Here is a 24,259-nt window from a genome sequence, read left to right on the forward strand (position 1 = left end):
TGATCGGTCAGTAGGCTTAGGATAACCTTATGTGACATTTCACAGGAGGAAGTGTTTAAGTCTAGGATTGTACTAACTTCATGTTCATTTTGACAACCTATGTTAATAGGAACTAGGGAACTGACAATTGAACTGAAAACTTTGCTAATCTTTAAGATTTACAATGGTCTCAACTGTTTGGATTATTAACATGTTAAATATCTGTCCCCAGTATAATGTACATCTATTCGCATATTATAACGTTGTAGTAATACGTTCAGAGCAGTAGTATGCATGCATGAATGAATGCTTAGTTGCTCAGTCATGTCCAACTCTTTGCAACCCTTTGCCAGGCTTCTCTGTCCATGGAATTTTTCAGGCAAGAATACTGGAATGGATTGCCATTTCCTCCTCCAGAGGATCTTCCTGACCCAGAGACTGAATCTGTGTCTCCTGCATTGCAAGCAGATTCCTTACCTGCTGAGCCATCAAGGACACCCAGTATATAATATCAATAACCTCAGATTTGCAGACGGAGAAGGCAGTGGCACCCCACTCCAGTACTCTTGCCTGGAAAATCCCATGGATGGAGGAGCCTAGTAGGCTGCAGTCCATGGGGTCACTAAGAGTTGGACATGACTGAGTGACTTCCTTTTCACTTTTCATTTTCATGCATTGGAGAAGGAAATGGCAACCCACTCCAGTGTTCTTGCCTGGAGAATCCCAGGGATGGGGGAGCCTGGTGGGCTGCCATCTATGGGGTCGCACAGAGTCGGACACAACTGAAGCGACTTGGCGGCAGCAGCAGCAGCAACAGATTTGCAGATGACACAACGTGAATGGCAGAAAGTGAAGAGGAACTAAAGAGCCTCTTGGTGAAGGTGAAAGAGGAGAGTGGAAAAGCCGGCTTAAAATTCAGCATTCAAAAAACAGAGATCATGGGATCTGGTCCCATCACTTCATGACATATAGATGAGGAAAAAATGGAAACAGTGACAGTTTATTTTCTTGGGCTCCAAAATCACTGGGGACAGTGACTTCAGCCATAAAATTAAAAGACACTTGCTCCTTGGGAAAAAAACTACGACAAACCTAGACTGTATTAAGCAGAGACATCCCTTTGCTGACAAAGGTCCATATAGTCAAAGGTACGGTTTTTCCAGTAGTCACGTACAGGTGTGAGAGAAGTCAGTTGTGAGGTTTAGAACTTTCCCAGTAGTATGAGAACTTCTTTGGTATAGCTGTTCTCCAGTTTGTGACTCGCCCGCCTGGCGGCTCTATTGTGTAGCTAATGGTCACCTCCTTCAAGATGACTTAATGCCATACGCTGGGACTCCCAGGACTGCTGTTGCTAGAGCCTCTGTCTCTGTGGCAGGCCACTGCTGACTCATGCCTCTGCAGGAGACCCTCAAACACTCAAAGGCAGGTCTGCTGCAGTCTCCTGTGGGAGTCACTGCTCCTTCCCTTGGTCTTGGTGCACACAGGTTCTGTTTGTGTCCTCCAACCGTCTCTGGCAGGTATGAGGTTTGAGTTTAAATGTGATTGGGTCCCTCTTACCATCTTGTTGCAGCTTCTCCTTTGCCCTTGATTGTGGGGCATCTCTTTTCGGTGGGTTCCACCATTCTTCTGTATGGTTGTTGGTTGCTAGTTACAATGGTTGTTGGTGGTTGTTCAGTGGCTAGTTACAATTTTGGTATTCTCACATGAGAAGATGAGTGCATGTCTGTCTCCTCCGCTACCTTGGGTCTGATTTTTACGCATTAAATATATCAAAAGGTGGAGTAAAAACAATAAGAAGTTAACATAGGTATAAGTCCTAATGTTTTCTTTCCTTATTGCAGAGGCATCTTGTTTACCCCCTGGGATATACTAACTCGGGAGACTTACTGCTTTAAAATGCAACTTTTCACATGTTCAAACCCATGCTATCACTAAAGGCCATCCTCACTAGACAAGAGATGTAGTTAACATGATCATAATGCCTGTTAGACTCCAGTTTTATCCAGTTGCTTCTCATGCGCTTTCTAAGGAGAAACCTGACCCAGGGTGTGCTTCTCTCTGTTTAGGATGAGGATGTCGCAGAGGAGGACAGCAGTCGCGTGGAACCCGTGGGCCATGCCGACACTGGTGTGGAGAACATCCCCAACTTCTCTCTGGAGTAAGTTACTGACAGTTTCAGCTGAGTTGTAGCTTCACTGATGGCAGCAAGTATTCTGAAAGCGTATGGCATGCGGAATGTCTGTGCTTATTTAAAACACGCTTTGCACTGGTTTGTTTTCCAAAGAGCGTCTTTCATCCACTGAGTTAATGGTATAATATAAGAGCTATAGCATGGAAATTCGCAGGTTCCTGCTGGGTTCCATGCCTTGGCAAATACTATTAAATGGGAGTCTGAAGCAGTGTTTGATTGAAAACACTTGTCATGCTCACGGCATTGTCACTGCTTTCCGTTTGCTTTTGTATGTCGGTGTTTTGTTTGTTTTTCAACTTTGCCACGTTGACAAAGATACTGTAGACATACTTGAAAAACTAGCTGGATCAGGTAAGCATTAGTCATTTTAGTATATGTTTTATTGGCTTGAAGAAATAGAATCTATCAAGATATTTGATGGGGACCTTATAAGAGGTTAGGGACCTTGAACATGATTTTAAGTATCCAAGGTCAAAGAAAAACTTTCATATATTGTCACAGCTTTGCAATTATCTTAAATAACGTCAGGTTTGAATGGAAGATGTTTTTAAGACTTTGAGTTACCTTAGAGCAGCCATTTCTAATTTTTTTCTTTGACTTTGGGTAAAAGTTGGGGATGGTGATATTAATAATTAGACTCTGAATTTTATCTTTTCTTGGTTTTCCAAGAAAGGGTTATAAGAATTTTCTCAGTGAAATTAAACAGACTCCCAAATCAGATTATACTTGGATATTCAGCACCCAGTGCTCTCTAAGTAATTACATTTAAGAAATATTTGTACCGTTGTAATTCTTTTGAGAAAGACTATGAAATAAATAAATGTATTAAAAATACGATACTATCCTTAGTTGACAAACAGACATTAAATAGATGTTCAAATGCTATTAATGATATCTGAAATAGCATCTTAGGACATTCTATGAAAACATTAAAAAATTAAATATCCATGTAAATAGTATTACTTTAGTAAATATTTTGCAATATGACAAAATTTTAATTTAGCTAATTAGGATATTAACTAATGTCCTAAGTAGTGTATATGATTTAATCTATATACATATTTTCAATTTTGATTTGTTTGATATTCCAATCTTTAATTTTCTTGAGTCTTTGTATTACATAACCAGGGCACTTATAGTACATAGGATTACCTCAGGTTTTTATTTAAGGCATACAGTTGAAGTATTGGCATTTTCCGGTGCATAAGAACTGTCCTGGGATCCTGATCAAGTCCATTGGTAGTTACTTATGTTTGTCCAGGTTTCCTTAAACTAGATACCTAATATCTAGTTGAAATAGTATTTCCAAATATTGATCATTGGATCAGTACTGTTTAGATTTCTGTGCCGTGCTCATACCCACAGAAATACCAACAAAGAAAGTGAAATCTCATTGAAATGGTTTAGAAAATTTACATTCTCCAGGTTACACCAATTTGCAGTAAATTTGGGCTTATGATATTCATATTAAAGTACTGTAGTTATGTAGTAGGCATCTGCAAATGAAGTCATGTAACTTCATATAAATAGTGTAAAGACTTTTAGAGTTCAATTACAAACACTCTTAAGGCAATTGTTCGATTTTTCATGGGTGCCCACTGGGGTTATGTCACCGGCATGAGCAGTGAGCTTACAGCAGGTAGGGTGTTAGGAGTAAGGGTGGTGGCATCCTATCTGGACAGCTACCTGCAGGGGCAGAGCTGTGCCCTTACTGGACTGTTGGAAGGATCAATGAGATGACCTGCTCAGAAGCGCTTTGTAAATTATAAAGTGCTGTGCAATGGAAACATCTTTAGCCCGTTAGTCTTCGTAATCCTTGATTAGATATTAGAATGGGAAACTTTCAGTGCAAGTCTAGAGATCTGATTACAAAATGTGGACTTGGAGTATACAGAAGAGCAATGTCCTGGGTGATTTTTAATGTAGTTATTTCTGATGATTGCTCCCTTCCCATGCCATCAGACTAGCGTGCCGGTATGTAGTGTTGAATGTGCTTTCATCACCATGCTTCTCTTCCAGAATGTGAATGTATATGCGTGTGTGCCCCTTGGAATTTTTGTTTTGTCTCTTTTGTTGTTCACCGTGTGTCTGTGCCGTTGCAGTTTTGTGTTTGGTTTGGTTTGGTTTTGGTTTGTGACAGTACATGTTCATGCTCCCTCATTCATCATTGTCTCACAGTGATATGGTAAAGCTCGTACAAGTCCCCAACGATGGAGGGCCTCTGGGAATCCATGTAGTGCCTTTCAGTGCTCGAGGCGGCAGGTAACGTATCTTGCAGGTTTTTAATTGAATCCTAATGTACAGTGTTTTATCTTCATTTATGCTCAGATGTAGAGTAGTGTTGAGTTAGCGTATGCTTAATAGAAGCCTCTTCATTTGCGGGCCACCGTGCCTTCCTTCACACGTATGCATCATAATCACAAAAGCACTTAGGCTGATGAAGAAATCGGGCATTTAAATTATTCTAATAATTTTATTGTTCATCACATCCATGCAAACATTTTACTACGCTGCAAATTGATGATAGCCTTTATTGCCAGAACTCCAGCTGAATGTGCAAAGGTAAGGAAGTTCTTCAAGCATTTTCCTGGAAAACATGTATCCAGTATAAGTTACCTGGATAACATAGAAAATGATTCATTGAAAATTTGTTTATATGTCTGTTTAGTTCTTTAATTTTAAATGATTTTTGTAATTGTGTTCCAAAATTTTTAAGTTAGAGAAGCTATAGATTTATTTCCTCCCATGTGATCTGTGTCTCCTCTTCAATCTGCCCACCCAAATGGCACAGTTTTGCACTGTTAGTATGACTTCATTACTTCATAGAACATGTATCCTTAAAAATGTCAAATGTTAAATGAGTTTCTTTTACCCTGCTGCTTGTTTTCAATGAAAGAATTATTGTTTGTTTTATACATATTCAAATACTAAGAACTGATTTTGCAGCTAATCACATCAACTAATCAAATGTTTGATGAGCCTTTCATCATCCATGAAATACTGCCTCCTCCTGGGGCTTGGGGAGAGGCATTAACCTTTGCGGTTTAATCTCATCCTCTCTTATTTACCTATTTAGTTATTACCAGCTGAAACATATTTATGATCTATTTGGCTTTTTAGTTTGAACTTCTTCCTTTTATTGTTATCCCTTTATCTATTTATTTTTAAACTTCCTTTATGCTGGGAAAAGAAAACAGGGAGCTGGAAAGTCGCCTTAGGCCAGCGAGTGAGAACATAGAACATTCTTTCAACTCTTGCCAAAGAATTATAAGGATCTAGTATGTTGTAAGAGACATTGGAATGTCAATTACAGGCATGTGACTGAATTATCTGTTTCATTTTTTAAAATAAGTGTTTGAACAGCTGTACCACCTTCCTAGTGTATGTTCCTGACCGTGCTGTGTCCAGACTTCATGTTTCTGGTAATGCACATGCTTTATGGAAGGTCTGGAAGCTGATGCATTGATTTACCTAGAACTCTGCTGGAGTAGGAGGCTTGAAAATGAGCGTTATCTAACAAGATGTGAAATTCTCCTGGAATTGAGAGCGGGGTGTTAAATTCACAGACTTATGACCACTTTTACTTTTTTCCCTTCTTTTCTTCTTCTTTTTTTAAAACTCTAGAGAAACATTGAACTTTCATCAAATAACTTTATTTAAATGAGCTCAGTTGTTTTCAAAATGGCCCTTGCCTTTATCTCCTTTAAAAATTATAATCTTAAATGATCTGAGAAGTTAAATCCCTTTTCCATTTATTTCATGAGTAGAAAAATAAGCTAAGAGGGTAAAATGCCTGAATGATAGCTTCCCAATATTAGTGTGCCTTTAACTGCTTGTGGAATATAACTCATCACAACTGAGACTTAATTGTGTATAGACCAGCTTTGAACCAATATTTCAAACATGCTATTTTCTGTCATTTATTACACATATTCTACGGCATTGTGTGAAAGGATATTGGGATAAAATAGGTAAAAAGCCTAAAGCAAAAAAACTGTAAGACAGAAAAATTAATCTACTGCAGATTAATTCAGTGGAAGGTATTTTTACTGGTTACCATGGCATTTCATTTTGATATACAGAACTCATTCAACTAGACAAGGATCCCTTTGCAGAACTAGGTGTCATTTTTAATCCCTGTTGATTTGGCAATGTAATGAAGAAAATCCTGTACAGCATTCTTGTACAAGGGACAAAGAGATTAAGACAATGAGATTCTTTATAAACCCTTTCTAGGCATCAGCAATTTTGAAAACAGAGCAGAATTTTTTCCCCCTAGCACCTGTAATGTGTCTTTGAGCTTCCTCATTGTCTTGACATTCCTGGTTCTCTGGAGTGAGGCGGAAAATGCAGAGAGCAACAGGAGGGCTCCTCCAGAATCCTAGCCGCCGATCTTCAGGAGCCAGACACACCCATCTCCCTTGTTCTCCGAAATGCTGACAAGTACATTCTTCCCAGTCTGTCAGAAACCTTCCCAAGCATTACTGAGTGACGGTTCCTGTGTTAGGTGTTGGGAAACAAGGATGAATGGGACATGGTCTCTCTCCAGGGATGTGCAGTCAAGATGGAGTGATAGCCAGGAACTCACACTATTATAATTATGTGATAAATGCCGACATTGTGAGTTGATGGGGAGGGGTTGTCTGAATTAGGTAACTGAAGCTGGCTTGTTGTAGAAGATGATTTTAATTGAGATGACACTTTGTGAAGGAAGCTACATCAGCTCCATGGTGACTGTGAGGGCAAATTAAGCAATGCAGAATAGTGTAAAGGAGGAAATTAAGTGGAACTCGTGAAGAAATTGCATATGTTATCCAGTGGAAATAAAAGAATACATATTTGTGGGATATAAGTTGAAATTTCTGAGAATAAGTTTCTTTGTGCAAAATTCCAGTCATACTTGGCCCCCTCTCAGTTTTGGAAATGTAATTAATTGAATAACACTTACTGAGTACTTATTTTTCTAAAAGTGACATATACATGTCAGTATTGCTTTCTGATTTCCATTTCAAAGTCAGAAAGTTTTAAGGAACAGTACAGAATTGGAATCACACATCCTACAGAGAAGAAACTCGACGCGAAACATCTCAAATATCAAACATAATTCAGGGAAATAGGAAAAAAATGTGAAGTCAATGTTAGAGAAATTTTTAAAGCTACTTATGTATTCGGTATTATTTTGGCCTGTCGTTAATGAAGTTTTTTGAATAAAGATTCTGCTGGATCAATTTTAAAGAGGCCATTTTCTAGAGTGGGTTGAATGTTCTTTAGTGACAACGGGCTTGTGGCTCCCCTACCCCAGCCATTGCTTTGGGTATTAAAAATGGAGACAAGCGGCTGCACAGGAGACACTGTGTTGATATCCCTTGATGCTCTGTTTTTCTCTAGTTATCGTCCTGTATTTTATTCAAAAATATAAAATTAGCTGATCCCCACCCAGAATTCTTTATTCACAGTTTCGCTACCTTGAAATCAATTTTCACTTCACACATATAATTTCATTTCCTCTTGATTTTAAATGTCAAACATAACCTCCTTATTTAAATCACAAGTGCTACTACTTTCAGGAAGGCTCTGCCAAGTAATTGTCATTTCCTTTGGCAGAAAAACCATGTTTCATATTGAAATTTTTTATATTTCTAGGACCTAGCCCAACAGTATTGCTCAGCGAAGCTTACTTTGACTATCCCTACTAACTCTGCATTGCTATTGAAATAAAATACATATAAAAATAAATATCTAAGGTACATTAGAAATAAAACAATAAGGATGTATCCTGGCTTGATGTTAATGAGGTTTCCCAAGCCTTTCCAATTACTTAGGAATATGATTGTGTTGTAATATTAAAAATTTAGAAAGCAAGATAAAATGTATATTCTGAAATAGGGGCTGGGCTTATGAAATAATAAGATTTTGTAGTTTTAAGGGACTTAAAGTCTAACTGAGAAATATGTACTATATAAAGAGATCTATACTATGTGTCCAAAGAACCTGATGCACGTGTGTGGTAGGATTTAGAGGAAGTGGAGGTTTGAAGCAACGGAACTTCATCTGTTCTTTAAAGGAAATATACGACTTAATGCTAGTGATGTCTGAAAAGATCTTCTTTCCTGGAAGAGGATATACGAAAGGAAGATGTTCCATATAAATGTGTGTGATTTGCTGAGAAATAATGATTCGAAACAGAGTGTATTGGAAATGGCTCTTAGAAAGCACTTTATGAATGGCCTGTGAGACTTCATTCTGTAAATAGTAGAGAAATTGTTGAAGGGTTTCGAGAAATACCATTGCATTATTTTTTAGACTAGCTATTATTCTTCTATTTGGTCCCAGTCTAACTTATAGAAGACATTCTTAATCTTTTCCCGTATGGAAACACATATGGCTAAAGCATATTATTCTTTTTTAAATTAAATTTTATTCTTTATTTTATTTTTTAAAGCATATTATTCTTAATAAAGTGCAGCCTGCTTCTCTGTCTCTTTTCTGTAATGGACATAATTGAATAATTTTTGTCTCAAATAAAAAAGTGTTTATTAAGGTTTAACTATTCTGTATAAAAGTTACTAGACATATTTGGAAGATCTTAAGAAAAATACTCATCTACCTAATAATTCAGTGAAATTCTATGAACTTGACTCCTCTAATACTTACTTGAGTTATAAATAGTGTTAGTTTTAACTCTTAGGTCACTGAACCTTTATTATATTACTTTTTGTTGCATAAGACATCAAAATCAGAAAGCTCATCTTCTTTCTAGAATTCCCAGTTGCCTGTGCTGTCTTCCCTCTTTGTGGCAGACAGTGATGGCCTTAACTACATGCTGAGTCTTCATGTTATTGGCCAAGGGCTTGTTAGGAATAGTCCAGGCTAAGAGATGCATTTTGATGCACCTTTTTTGAGGCCACAGATACTTGGGACAGTTCCTGGCTCTGCCTTTCGAGTAAGTGTGGCCTGAGCAGGTTTCCTTCACTTAGCCTCAGTCTTCATATTTGAAGGCTGGGACACTCCTGTGACTTTGTATGGTTTAAATAAGAAAATGCAGAAACTTACAAAACGCGTGTAAAATTCCTTTAGTGAGGTATTTGGCAGCGGCAGCTAATATAATAAGAATGGTGTTGACATTTCACCTTCCGCTTATCTACCTGTGATGTGCTTTAAGATTACCTCCAAATGCTGGGTGTTCTGGCTGTCTCAGTTCAGCTCAGTTCAGTCACTCAATCGTGTCTGACTCTTTGCAACCCCATGAACTGCAGCACGCTAGGCCTCCCTGTCCATCACCCACTCCACTCCCAGAGTTCACCCAAACTCATGTGCATCGAGTCGTATTGCCATCCAACCATCTCTCTGTCGTCCCCTTCTCGTCCTGCCCCCAATCCCTCCCAGCATCAGGGTCTTTTCCAATGAGTCAGCTCTTCGCATCAGATGGTCAAAGTATTGGAGTTTCAGCTTCAGCATCAGTCCTTCCAGTGAACACCCAGGACTGATCTCCTTTAGGATGGACTGGTTGGATCTCCTTGCAGTCCAAGGGACTCTCAAGAGTCTTCTCCAACACCACAGTTCAAAAGCATCAATTCTTTGGGTCTGGTTGTCTAGGCAAGTGCTAATGAGACTGTATAATAGTGGAATATGATCTCAAAATGATCTCTTCTATCATGAATATGAGATGAAAATTTACTCTTACATCATAAGTTTGAGAATTTCAGTACACACTTATTTAGGTAGTTGGGTGTATTTGTTAATGAAGAATTACAGCCAATTTGAATTTCATGGAAACAGCTCAGGTGTTAAGAATAACTTTATTTGAGACTTGTATGTTTCAGTTCACTTTAGAGTGTTTAAATTGAATATTCACTTTTAAAAGAATAAATATCCTCTTGCACTTTGAGTACTCTATTTGAATTCATTTCCCCCAAAATACAATTTATTTACTGAATCTGTATCCTTTTGTCTGGAAGACTTCAGTTGTTCATTCTTAGGTGCAGATTCATTTTGTTCAAATCAAGGGGACATATTAAATGCATTTGTTTTAGAGAGAAAAGTTGTATTTTATATTTAGACAAAACTTGCTTTTTAAAATGTAGTAGTATGATGTCTATTATTTCTGCCCTTATTTTAAGGAATTCTCTATTTTCACTTTACCATGTTTTGGTCCACTTTATCTCATCCACTAAAGGCTATATTAACTTGGAGTTCTTACTGTGGTTCTGAGGGACTGAGTGTAGGTCATTGCCAGCCCATTGTCCCGGGCTCAGTGAGGGGAGAGGGTCCTGCTGCTGGGAGCTCATTCTGCTCATGCCTTCTCTGCTTTTGCTGTAGTTGTGGTGTTTACACTGTGTCAGCTTTTATTAAGATGAATTATGATCATTTCCATACAGCTGGGTGGCAGTTGTGGGAGTTTACGTTATCAAAGCAAAACTCACACTTACTCAGCCAATTTAGATGTCAATAAAACATTTGTTACTTATTTTCAGTTTTATCATTGGCTGTAATTTATACTTAGGATTGAAAATGTTAACATGTGTGACTGAGTTTGTTTTAATTAAGTGTATAATTAGGCTAATGAACCTTGTAAAAATGTAGTGGTGCAATCCTTAATATAATCTAAGCAGTTAAATTTCTAATTACGCATCCAAAATCATGTACAGAGATGCTGCCTTTCCATGGCTGGCTCTCTGGGGCTGTGTTCTCCTTCTTTGCCCCCTTTGGGGGTAAGAAACATTGTACAGAAGCCATGGTGAAAGACTTCAAAGAAATATGTGTGTATTTACGTATTTTTTAATGTAGGAAATTCATTCAGAAGTGGGATTTGTACATAGCAGACATAGTGTGTTTTCCCCTAAATTTTTGAAAAGATAGAGGGACCAGGGAAGGGTGGTAGTTTTGGGGATGTTTTCAGTTTACCAGAAGAAATCCGCTTGCCCAGAAAGCATCTTGCCAAGTCGGGTTCACATTAAATTCATGCAGGAGGTGGAGAGGTGCTGCCCCGTGTAGCCGGGAGCCCTGATGTTGTGGCTTCCCGGCGCTGACCTCCCTGCTGTGTTACTCATGACCTGCTGGTCCTCCTGCACCTGCCAGCACAGTCAGGCTGGTGCTTTGCCCCTGGTCCTTTCCCCAAGCGACCTCCCCTCCCCACTGCCCGGCTCCTCTTCTCCCTCTCCTGACTCTTCTGTCTTTCGCAAAGCGGTTTCTTCTGATGAAAAGTGGTTGCCCCTAACAAGGAATTCTGGTACTGACTGCCAAGAAGGAAAACCACTCTCTACTCTGGCACAGAGTCATGCCAAAACGCTCTGACCTTCACGACCTTTAATTATTCTCTCTAATAAGAGTGTTAAGGGAAACACAACAGCATCGGCACTCACTTCTTTATTCCTTTAGAGGGAATTCTAGTTGCTGGTTGAATTTGCAAACCAGACTCCTAAAATTTGTTTCTAATTATGAATACTATCTGGGCTGCCTTTTCGTGGGCAGGAGGGGGTGGAGATGTCTCTGCTAGCAGACACAACTTTCCAGGAAGATGAAAATCTCTGTTATTACTTCCCATTGATTTCCCTTCAGAGGGTCCTCTTCATTCTGTTTGGCTTTCATGTTATCAGTTCAATTTTCCTGCGAAGTTTTTTTGATCGTTCCTTCCCATTCCTTTTGTAATCATTTTCACCTAGTGAACCAAATGGCATAATTTTGCGGATTGTACCATTTTCCTTTTCAATTAATCCATTCTTTTGAAGAGAATGATTCTAATAGTGTGGTCAAGTACTTAGAAATCAGCAGGCTACTAACGTCTCCTTAATTCAGTCTGTTCTGTTGCTTCCCTGATCACTTGCTGTGTCACTCAGGGTGAAATTTTTCCCTTTCTGCTCCTCTACCCCCAACCCTCAACCACCCCATCAGCTCTCTAGTCTCTAGTGCTGTGAAAGAGGATTCTGAGGTTTCCGCGACTACTTTAATAGTGTTGGATTCTAAAACCTCATTTAATAAACTTTGGCAATATTTCATGTAAATATGATAGCATACTTGTTTTTGATTTGTAGCATTTTTACTGTATGTGAGGATTACTGATGCAATTGGTTGTATAAGAGGGCTTATATAGAAAGACAAGCCATTCCATGAATGAAGCATGTCAGGCCTTTTTACTGTATGTTATTATCCTGTAATGATTCCCATGGGGCAGGGGTGGGGGGGAAGCAGATTTAAGAAAAGAAAAATGATTATCTAGATGAATATAAATCCATGGACCTATTCATCTAAAGAATATTAATGCCACTTGTAGAATTAAATTACAGATTTCCAAGTTAGATTATTTAAACTGTTATAGATACTGAAAGGTTTTATTGGAAATAAATTCATAAATTTAAACAAATGACTGATACTAGCTACCTGCTAAGTAATTTCCATTAAACTTGGTCTGACTTTCTCCATTTCCCTAAAAATATTCTATTTCAGAATACACAAAGTATTTCAGAATATATAAAAACATAATAATTTTTAGACACTTGAGATCACAGCAATGTTGTAACTGTATTGAGAAATTGCTTATGATCTCACTGATTAAAAACTAATTAACTGGAGTGACTCTTGGTAGGCCATGCTTTTACTCAGGGGCTGAACACATGAACTTGAAAGAACTGTTGTTGGTCCTTTGAGGCAGCTTTTAGCAACAGAAGTGGTACCAAGTCGTGGTTCTGTTAGGACTGCGTGTGGGTGGCTGAGTCATCTTTTCTCTCTGCTGTGCTCTCAGGTGGGTGCTTGGATAGCAAAGTGGCCTCGTGTCTGCTCCTGGCTCCACTATTACCAATAACTGTGATTCAGTTTGATTTCTCTTGTTATTTTGTCCCACTCAACAGAGACATGGGTATATCTTGATGACGTGATGCCTCTGGATAGAACACTTTGTTCACTTGCCCATGCGTGTGTGTGTCCTCAGTCACTCTTTCAGAGCTGACTCTGTGGCCTCATGGACTGTATCCTGCCAGTCTCCTCTGTCTGTGGGATTTCCCAGACAAGAATATTGGAGTGGGTTGCCATTTCCTTCTCCAGGGGATCTTCCCAACTCAGGGACCAAACCTGTGTCTCCTGCATTGGCAGGTGGATTCTTTACCACTGAGCCACCTGGGAAGCCCATAGACACTGACAAATCATAGGGAAGCTTAGGAAGGTACGCTGTGGGCTTGAGTGCATTTTAGGAGTTCACTGTGCACTTTGGTTAGCCCAGTAAGATATCACTTCCTGCCAAGCAGGGACTCTGACAGCTCTAGTCTCATGCAGCTGGGTCAGTATATTCTTACCTTTGAGCTTAGAGGATTTTTATATTGATTTAGTTCCAATATATGATGGCAAGTAACTAACAATGACCCACGCCATATTTTTCACTAGTCACCAAGTTTCTTAGACTCTTACACTAGTGGATGTTAATCCCCTATTATTAACATGACCAAAAGGCAATTTAAACGTCATCTCCTCTTAATTCTTGCGGTAGGTATACTTAACCATAGTAAGACACTGTGCCTCTTCAGTATATTTAATAATAAAAATTAGAATGACATCAATAGTGACTCAGTAAATATTCATCAAAGAAACAGGGTTAAACTGTAGAATAACACCCAAAAAACAAAAGGGCCTTCACCTCAGTGAATTTCAGCTCAGTCCTGTATTTGGTATAAATGATACCATCATGAAAAAGAGGATCTGATTCTGCATTTTGTTTCATTTATTCTATTTTGCAAAAACTTGTTAGGAGACTTGTTTGCCTCAGATAAACCTAAGCACCTATTCATTCAGTTTTCGGTTGTCAAGACCTTACTACAAGCTCAGGCCCATGTTCCCCACTTTCTAGGAGCTGACAGGGCAACAGTAGAGATAAGATGTGTGTGTAAGTGACAGTAACAGGACAATGAGATCAACAGCAACAATTACCTCAAAGGTTTAAAAGAAGGATGCAATCTATTGGAGCATCTACACACAGTATCTACATATAGTAGGTTGTACAGTACATACTGCAGATTGTATTCCGTTGGAAAATACAGATAGGTGATTGGAAATTTGGTGTCTTCAACTTTATGCAGGATTCTAAATGCTAGTCTCCATATGGGTATTTTTTGTGTCTCTAAATACTAGGATTATGAAAGAAAATCTAAGCTGGGGACAAACCGAGAGTAAATTCATAAAAATTGTAACATGATCATGATACAGAATAGATGCTAACCGTCAAGTAAATCAGAGCATCAGAACTAGGTGAGGATTCCTGTTACTTATGAAGCTGTGATCATATGTAGTGTTTGCTATTTCTATGGGGTATATGGAATGTCCATCCTGTCAGTCAAGGAGTTGGTGCTCCAGACCGAGTATGTTTGCAATAGTGTCCCCCATCCCCATCTTGGTCTCTAAAAGTTCACTCAGGCTTTTCTTTCTACTTCAAGTTTGACTTAACTCTGAGAGCTGAATGGTGACTGCCAAGATTGGAACTTGTCCCTGGCTTCCTATTTTCTTCCGAAGGGAATAATGGCAACAAATTACGTACTTCTGGGAGACCTAACAAGTTTTGAAATTCAGAACATGAGGCAATATCAAATTCAGATGCCAGGAATGGAAACTCTTCTATTTTTGAAATCTTCCCAATTCTCCTTCTCAAATGTGCAATGCACCAGGGTGAGCTTCTCCTCCTTACCTTTCCTTTCATGGAAAGATGGGTTTGCCATCAGCACTGTACCAGCTGGCTTGAAACAGGAAACTGCCAGACTGCTCACAAATCCATGCTCATTCACTCTCCCCACTGCCTCAGCCACTGAGCCGTTAGGCCGGCTCTGTTGGGAGCATTTGTAAGCATAGAGAGAAGTGTACACTTTATTTCAGAAGCATGACTCTGACACGCCAGAAACAATTGCTCATATTTATTGAAAAGATCCCTTTCTATGCACCATTTATGCCATTATGATTTTTGTATTGGTGTTATTTTAAAATGTCTGAATAGTGATTTAATGCACCCCTTTATTAGGCAGTCTTTGTAAATATAATACCAACATTAAAGCAGTAGGGTATTGTGCATAGTGGCAATATTACATTTGTAACAATTTGCATTCTTAATGTTCCAGAACCCTGGGGTTATTAGTAAAACGATTGGAGAAAGGTGGTAAAGCTGAACAAGAAAACCTTTTTCATGAGAATGATTGCATTGTCAGGATTAATGATGGCGACCTTCGAAATAGAAGATTTGAACAGTAAGTGTGGGCTGCCTCATTGCTGCTCTTTTCTGTGTCAGGCATGACAGAGTGCAGGCGATGGGAGTGCCTTGGACCACGTGTCTGTGGTCTCTGCCTTCCTGCTGGAAAGGGGAATTTTCTGCCATTCTCTAGCTTCTAAAAATTTCATCAAACTCCAGGTAATCACTACCATTAGACTATAGTCTAACAGCACTTCTTCAGATATTATGGGCCCAGTTTAGGCTTTACAATTTGGCAACTTCCTCACCTTCTAGAAAATTCACCAGGTTGCAAGTTTTTATTACACTTTTAGCTCACACTACCAACTTTTTCACACATAACATGACAAGCAGGCAGATTTTCCTTATCTTGATTCAAGCCCTTATTCAATTAAAAAGCTACAAATTCTCCATTTCCTATCAAGTAAGGCAAGAATGAGCAGGAATCATGAGGACCCGGTTTAAGACCTGACTAGGGATTCAGATGAAACAGAGGAGCTTCTTGTCCTGGTCTTGGAGTTGCTCTGCAACCAACTGCTCTTGGGTCACTGAAGCTGCATTGGCATTCTTGAGGGTTTTTTGCATGTAGAGACTTGGCTTAATTTTTCTGATAAATAAATAGTCACTTTATATAGTTTTCTAAGTGTATTTTTAAGTATGTTTCTTTAAAAACTCGATTGGTCTCCTTGCAAGGAAGTACTTAATAATGATTTTTAAAAGTCCTATTGGATAATGTTGTAGAGAGGTTATATTTAATTTCTCTTAATATTGAAATGATAATACCTCTTATGCTTAAAGCTACAGTGTAACCGAATGATTGACAGTGCAGGACCCAGCATTTCAACAGTAGTTGTAGACAGTTTTGTCATTTTTGAGAATGAAAATTTATATTGGGGTTGTTTTTAGTTTCGACAAAGTCTGTCCATCCTCATTGCTTAATGCATATACTTAATTAAGTTCATAATACCTTCGAGTCCATCAGTCTCTTTTTGCTAACTTTCCATTCTTCCTCAAACCCAGAGCACAACATATGTTTCGCCAAGCCATGCGGACATCCATCATTTGGTTCCATGTGGTTCCCGCAGCCAATAAAGAGCAGTACGAACAACTGTCCCAAAGTGAGAGGAACAATTACTACTCGAGCCGCTTCAGCCCCGACAGCCAGCATGTGGATCACAGGGGCGTGGCCAGCACAGGGCCACAGGCTCTGCCCAGGGCGTCCCGGCTGAATCCCCCACCCGAGCACGCGGACCCTCACCCCCGACTCCTACCTCAGAGCGCACAGCCCTTGGGAAAGCCGCCTGCCGCTCCGGCCCTGGCAGCACACCCTGTGTTCAGTCCCAGCAGTGGTTACAACACCAAAAAAATCGGCAAGAAGCTTAACATCCAGCTCAAGAAAGGTACAACTGATCTTCCCACTAAGTCAGCTTTCTGTCAACTAACCCCAAGCACCTGAAGTCTTATCTCATTATTACAACTGACATAACTTTTAAAGAAAAAGTATTTCAAATTGTGTTGTTTTATGCTTTTCAGATTCCCTTTGCTGTATAAACATTTACATCTACAAGTTCAGAGGATAAGGCTTTAAACCTGATGTTTCTAGGAAAGAGGTAGTGGTTATGACTGCAGTACAATTGTTGACAGTGAAGGAAATGGGATTTAGGATGTTACCATCAAGCCCAAAGCAACAGGGAGGCTGTGACTGCTTTGAGTGCCCCATTTGATGTCCAGGAGAACTAGAGGCCCTTCTTCCACTTTGGGTCTGTCTTGTGGCGATGAGAAGGGACTGATTCCTTTGGAGCTATGGGCGATTCCTGGTGGAATGCTGGAGGCCCCTGGCCCCTTGTCTTCTGTTCTTCTGGAATATCCTGTGGCTTCCCTTTCTTAATGTGCCAGGGAGAGTTGGAGTGGCCCTGGCTAATACTTCACCCATGCCGTATATCAGTGTGTTTTGTAAGGATCTCCACCTGCAGATGAGGAAATCCTGCATGCTGGGTGACGTGTGTGTCTGCTCTGGCCTTCTCCATGACTCAGAGCAAGCAAACTGCTAGGCTCTTTTCTGACTCCCTGTCACTGTCCCCTCCAGACACTGCCATTAATCATCCCTTCTAGCTGAGCATTTTTATGTGTTTTTAAATCATGTCCCTCAAAATGGTGTCACTATAAAGAATGTTTCTCCTTTTATGAGGTCAACCATCTCCCACGGTTAGTTGGAAAGGAACCCAAGAGAGGTTGAGTGATTGCTGCAAGTCATGTGGCCATTGGTGGCAGATTCTTACTAGAACCTTTTCCCTATCCTGACACTGAGACCATGCTTCTTTTCATCTGGTGTAGGGTTTCTAATGCTGTAAACTCTGAGATTCCTATTTCCTTCCTAAATCATACTCTTTAATTGGACTTTATGAGAACCACAAAAGCCTTTTTTCTGGTGACTGGCTTTTTTAACCTCCAAATACTTGGTTGACCTGATCAGGAATTGACAGTCTCACTCCACTTTTGAAGCCCCTTGCAAATACAGAATCATATCAGCTTAAACCTTTTTCCTCCTGTTAATATAGGAATATCAGGTAAATGACAGGACTTGGTTTTTAAGCAAAAGCATATCAAGGAACACGAATAGAGTTGCATACAACATAAAATTCTGCTTGGGGTCTCTCAACAGAGGAAGAATATTTTCCATTGTCAGAGAGATGTTAGTTCATCAGCATCTCTGCCTTTTTACTCTGATATAGGCATATTCATTGTTTAATTATAGTTTCCCATACAATTATTATATTACCACCTTGTGATCTAGTATGAACTTTTTAAATGAAGTGAAATTTTATTTGCCATTAAAAGAATCACTCTTTTGAATACAGAAATGAATATTTTGATAATATTTAAAAGTAAATGATCACATGTATTACAGAAGCTAATTACATATGTTACAGAAGCTAATTTAGAAAGATTATGCTCGATCAACATAAAATAGAAATAATGGTTTTCTTTTAAACATTTTTCTGACCTTGAGTTATATAATTGATATGGAGCCTCATAGAATCTGGCTTGATTTTAATTTATTAAATATGAAAATGTATGGCAAAAGGCAGAAACTGCCTGTGCATTCTGCCAGTACTTACAAATATTTTATTAAAAAAAAAAAAAGCTATGTTCACTCTAAACAACAGTGACAAAGAATGCTCATTGTCTTAGATTAGTACTACATACAGATGCTTCAATGATTTAAGTTGAACAAGCTTTCATTCTAGTTAACAGATACTATTTTTTCTGATTATTATTGTTGCATTTAACATTTTTAAGGAAGTGCATCTAAAACATAGTGTCTGTCAGTGTTAAACTTCAAATTCAGTTCAGAGTTAACTGATATAATTTGAATGACAGAAGCTCTTTATAAACTGAGGTCAATCCTAAGGAAAGGCTTCATTATAATGATTCTTTGGCATAATTCTGGAACTATGTCATATAACATGTCAAAAGAGAATAGCCCCTGTGTACTTCCTTCCATAATTATGATTTCTTAATATTTATTGTCATTTTGGCATTCTCAAGTACCCTGCTCTTTTGTAGAAATTAGCTTTTTAATAAAGTCAGAGGAGAAGGTCAGTAATCTATTTCAGTCAGTGCAAAATGTTTTGTTGGCTTTGCTAAATGAAAATTGATATCTATTTATCTTTGTTTGAAAGGTCATTGTCTGAACTTTTGGCTTACAGATTTAGGGGTTATTGCTGATATTTTAATAGTATTGCGGTTCATATAACAATCAGTCTTTGTAGTTCATAGAAATTAATATTACCGAAGGAGAATCATTTAGAATTTTCTTAATAAATGTTATTGCAAGTCATTAGAGTTTCATGAAAGCACAGAGACATATGGAAAAGTCCCAGCAGAATAATTAGGAAAATTTCATGTAGACAATATGCCATTCAACTCTTCACAAAAGACTTAAGAAATTAACAGTCCAGGCACATTAAAGTGATTTCAGACTTGAAGTAAATGAATGTTTTGTTTGAATTTGAGAATATTTACAGTAGGTTTTGTTATAAGTACCATGTTTTTTTCTCATTTCTACTTTGTTTCTTCTTTAACCCACATTTTTATTCTTACTTATTTCCCCATGGATGTTTGTTTACCTAGAGATTCAAACCCTTACTTCCCATTTTTTACTGAGTGCTACATCCAATTAATGAATTCTTCTATAAAGATTTTTCACCCCTTTACACATCTCTTTATTCTTCCTTTATGAAGAAGTATTTGTCCTCATGTCAGTTTAACTGGAATTGAACCTGATACCTTAAAAAGTAACTCTTTAAGAAACTCTGGTAGAAATTAATCATCATTGGAAGAGATAAAAATTCTGTGAATCATTAGAAATTTGTCATTATCTCTACACTTTATCCTGAGTTATTCTGACTCGCTGCATTGTTGGTTTCTTTGATATTAAACTTATTGCATTGAACTTTTCACTGTGTTGAACTTACAAGGGTGCCTTTTGAGAAAGCTGCCAAAGAGCCTGGAATTGAAATTATACAAACCAGCACAGTGATGGGTAATTGTGTCATTGGTTTCAGTACCTTTAAGCATTAGATAGTGATCCTCAGACCTGGTAGCTATGATGTCAGATGGGCAATTTGCTTTTGTTGTTTTAAAGAAATATACATGGTAAGATTTAGGTGAATTAGCAAAGAATGAGGCAAAGATAATATGGTTTATCCTGTCAGTTTGGGGAGGTCCTGTTATCCATATCTAGAAACATTTCACTGTTTCTTTTCCATCTCCCTGGACTTGTTCTCTTCCTTTTCTTTACTGCCTGCCCTTCAAATCTGAATACCATTATTGCACAATAACACTTGATATTTGAGATGCTATGAATTTTAACAGAAGGGTTTGTTTTCTGTGTGTATGTGTGTAGAGAAATTGTTTATTTTCATAATCAAGGATTTAAAAACATTCAGCAGGCATATTTGTATATTATTTTCACCTGTCTGACTATGTTCCCATTTCTTCTTAGACTAATGAATCTTCATATATGTACCACTTAAACCTGCTACAATTTAGTCTATTTTGAAAATCTATTAAAATTTTTAAAGTATTAAAAGGAATGGATACCTGAGTGAAAATTACAAAATGTCAAGATGAAGTAGAGAATAATAGCAAATCCTTTATGTGTATTTACCTGTGAAATCTCGCCTTTTTTTTTTTTTTGCCTGTTATACATTCAGGTACAGAAGGTTTGGGATTCAGCATCACTTCCAGGGATGTAACAATAGGTGGCTCAGCACCAATTTATGTGAAAAACATCCTCCCGAGGGGTGCTGCCATCCAAGATGGCCGACTGAAGGCTGGTGATAGACTCATAGAGGTGAGTGGCTTCTCTGCATCCCAAGTTCCATAATTCTTGAAAAGCTCTCTTTTTAACAGTCAAGGTTTTCCTAACATTGTCATAAAATTTGAAATTAAATTATATATTTTAGAAGTACTATGCATCTTAAAACAACGTCAGTTTTACATTTCTCCTTGTTATTTGATGAGAAATGTCTTTCATTTAGTTCACTCATAAATTTTTAGTTACTTGGACATTTGGTTTATGAGATAACATAACATTTGTCATTATGTAAGTACAGTGTCTGTTAGGTTATATTTCTGGATGACTTTAAATTTATGTCTGGCAGTATAGAAATGTTATCTCCTCTGGAATCAGAGCAGAGACAAATGAAGTAAATGAAAACAGTGTGTCTTGATGAGAAGAACAAGGAAATTTGGAAATGTCAGCGTGGAGAATGAATTGAGACATAAAAATCAAATGTCAGGGGGAAAAAAAAGATAGTTTTTCAAAGTTTCCTTTCTGTACCTCAAGGGTTTCGGTTCATTGGTCTTTGAGGCTCTCTTTGACATACGTAGGATGGCTAATTTCTGTTTGCCTGAGTTTTGTGCATGTAGAAATTAAGGTGAAGATGATTGAGAAAGAGGGCCCCTTATTAGTGGTTTTTCTTAGTGTTTTCCTTAGAAAACAGTCTGTATTTTTAGTGGTAAGTGCTGTGTTTTGTAATTATTAACTAGCATTCAAGAACTAACGTTAAATATATGGAAGGGGTAAACAGCAAGGTCCTACTGTACAACACAGAGAACTCTATTCAATATCTTATGATAAACTATAATGGAAAAGAGTATTTATTTTATTATTTTAAAAAAATTTTCATTGGAATTTAGTTGCTTTACACTGTTACGTTAATGTCTACTGTATATCAAAGTGAAACAACTGTACGTATCCATATATGCCCTCTTTGGAAAAGAGTATTTTCTTTTTTTGGCTGTGCTGTGCACAGGTAGGATCTTAGTTCCCCAACCAGGGATTGAACCTGTGCCTTCTGCATGGGGAGCATGGCGTTGAAAAAGGTTATTTAAAAAAATAAGGTATATATCTGTATAACTAACTCACTTTGCTGTACATCAGAAATTAATACAACATTGTAATTTAACTATACTTTAAAAATATGCTAATGTTAAGGTAAATGTTTATGATGTTTTCCTTTTTCCTTAACTTGTAGTCTCATATGTAGCTTGAATCTCTCCAGCTCTAGCTCTCCTCCTAAAAATTTTTTGAAAGGTAATGAAACCAAGGAATAGCTTCCAGATTTTTTCCCACATATGCATTTTAGGCCTAGATTCCTTCAATCTCCCTTTTTCCTCTTTGTCTGTTAGTGTGACACCATGTTTTAAAGGGATACAGATAGAAGCCCAATAAAAAGAAAGGTTTGAGTACAAATAGGTATTGTTTGCTGAAAGAACCTCCTGTCCTCAGGCTATGAGTGAGGGTGCATATTAGTCCCCATTTGTAGTTGTAGCTTGTTTCATTTAGAAAGTGTCTCATCTGGGACATGAGCCAGTTATTTTTTGCCCCTAAAAAACAAAACAAAACAGTCTGTTTCCCTGTCCCCCTTGTCCCCCTCTCTCCCTGCACCTCCCCACCACCCCGCCCCCACCCCACCCCACTGCCGCCTTCTTCTTTGCAGAAGGTAATCACTTTATTTTTGTGTCTCCCTTTCATCATGTAATCACTTTACTTGTGACACATTAGAGAGGCTTTTGCTCTACCTTTTGAGGAATGGAAGGGCCTGCGAGCTGTACCTCTTCAGAATTAGGCTTTCTTTTCTCTAGCCGTCAAGCATATTTTAACGTAACTTTATAGTATCTGTAGTTATATCTACAGAATACCAACAGTTCCATGGGCAAAAAGTTTTCTGAGTATCTGGATATTTTTAAGCCTGTACATTTAAAACAAGTATCATGTGATTAATTTTTAAAAATGATCTAGAAAATTTTTGCTTTCTTTAAACCTGTTACTACCGAAAGGTTCCAAAACATATTTTAACTACAGAAAAGTTTTGATGTTACTATTTAAGTGATACACTTAATTGCCTTAACTCAATGTTATTTCTGTCTAAAAAGAGTAGTATTGGATACTTTTTAAAAGAAATTTCCATTCTCATTTCTGTTAGCTATGTCCTGTTGCTGGTAATGTTATTATAATTTCTACAATGATGAGACTCCCCAGGATGTAGTTGTTTAAAATCTATCTCTGTCTTTATTGTTTTCCTGGTAGAATTCTCTTAAAACATTGAAAAATCTTGAGATGAAATACTGCTTGCCCTCTTTTTATTTTGTAGAGATTCTTCTGTGTTTGCTATTTAGTGATAAAAAGTTATTGCCATAATTTTCAATAACATTTCAATGAAAGCTAAGATGCTTTTACCAAAATATTTTTAGTGTGTTTTACTACCCCTGTAAGGGTGGCACTTTTAAATTTTGATATAAGAAAATCTGTGATGAATAAGGGCATCATGGAATCTGAGTTCAACAATAGGAAGTTTTGTGTCAATGTGGCATTGTAGCGATATTTGTATCTCTGGTTACTTGTTAATGTGCTAGTGGCTATGCTTTTGATTTATTGATGAGATCTGAAAGATTGACTGTTTCCTGCCTTGCTTCAAGATAGCTGGTATGCCTTTCATTGTTAGCCCGAGCAGCCTGGTGGTTACCAGATCAGGGCAGAATATGTCATGTAATGAGCCTTGTTCCATGGCAGACATGGTCAGTCTAGAATGTGTCTCGTCTCCTGTTAATCTGTTTGCGTGGTATCATCGCTGAAAACTTTTTGTTTGTTTTAGGTTAATGGAGTCGATCTAGCAGGCAAATCCCAGGAGGAAGTTGTTTCCTTGTTGAGAAGCACCAAGATGGAAGGGACTGTGAGCCTTCTGGTCTTTCGCCAAGAAGATGCCTTCCACCCAAGGGAACTGGTGTGTAACTTCAGAGCAGATGAATGGTTTCCGACACACATGAGTCAGGGATCTGGGCTAGCTACCTGCTAGCCAATGTTTATTAAAGCATTTTCCAAGCCATTTCTACATTTTATGTATCTTTCAGTCTTAACGTAATATAAGCATTCTTTACTCACATTTCCTCCCTTTTGGAAATAAATATCCACAATGTTGCATGCAGAAATATTTGAAAATCAAATTGCAGGAATATTTTCTGGGACAGCAAATGTTTATTACTGAACACTTTTAGATGAACTGATTGAATACAGAGATGTCGATTATTCCATAACTGTCACTTCAAAGGCTGTTGTTGAAAGCTTGCCATATTCTCCACTACATATGACAAATTTTCATATTTCAAGTTTTCATGGTACATGTAGCTAAGCCAAATAAAGATGCTTGCTTACTGTTGTATGAAAAAGAGGGCCTTAATTAAATAGTCTTACTGAAAGTAAAAAGACCTGAGATGCAAGAAGCCCTGGGGGCATTAATTCCTAATATAGACATTATTTGGAATGACATAAAAGAAAAGGGGTTTGTTTGCAAACTATTTATTTCACTTTTTATACATATGTCAAT

The 24,259-nt window shown here is 38.0% G+C and overlaps 1 protein-coding gene across 26 annotated transcripts in view; it reads left to right on the forward strand.

The window, feature by feature from the left end:
• Nucleotides 1-24,259, forward strand: part of PARD3 (par-3 family cell polarity regulator) — a 572,731-nt gene that overhangs the window by 311,543 nt on the left and 236,929 nt on the right. For all 26 annotated transcript variants that reach the window (XM_069546411.1, XM_069546421.1, XM_069546415.1 and 23 more), the window contains 6 exons: nucleotides 2,046-2,137; nucleotides 4,349-4,432; nucleotides 15,259-15,384; nucleotides 16,386-16,765; nucleotides 20,585-20,724; nucleotides 23,531-23,659. In XM_069546411.1, the coding sequence (XP_069402512.1) occupies nucleotides 2,046-2,137; nucleotides 4,349-4,432; nucleotides 15,259-15,384; nucleotides 16,386-16,765; nucleotides 20,585-20,724; nucleotides 23,531-23,659 (951 nt within the window). The remainder of the gene's footprint in view (nucleotides 1-2,045; nucleotides 2,138-4,348; nucleotides 4,433-15,258; nucleotides 15,385-16,385; nucleotides 16,766-20,584; nucleotides 20,725-23,530; nucleotides 23,660-24,259) is intronic.

The sequence above is a fragment of the Ovis canadensis genome, chromosome 13, assembly GCF_042477335.2.
Source record: "Ovis canadensis isolate MfBH-ARS-UI-01 breed Bighorn chromosome 13, ARS-UI_OviCan_v2, whole genome shotgun sequence".
Lineage (NCBI taxonomy): Eukaryota > Metazoa > Chordata > Mammalia > Artiodactyla > Bovidae > Ovis > Ovis canadensis.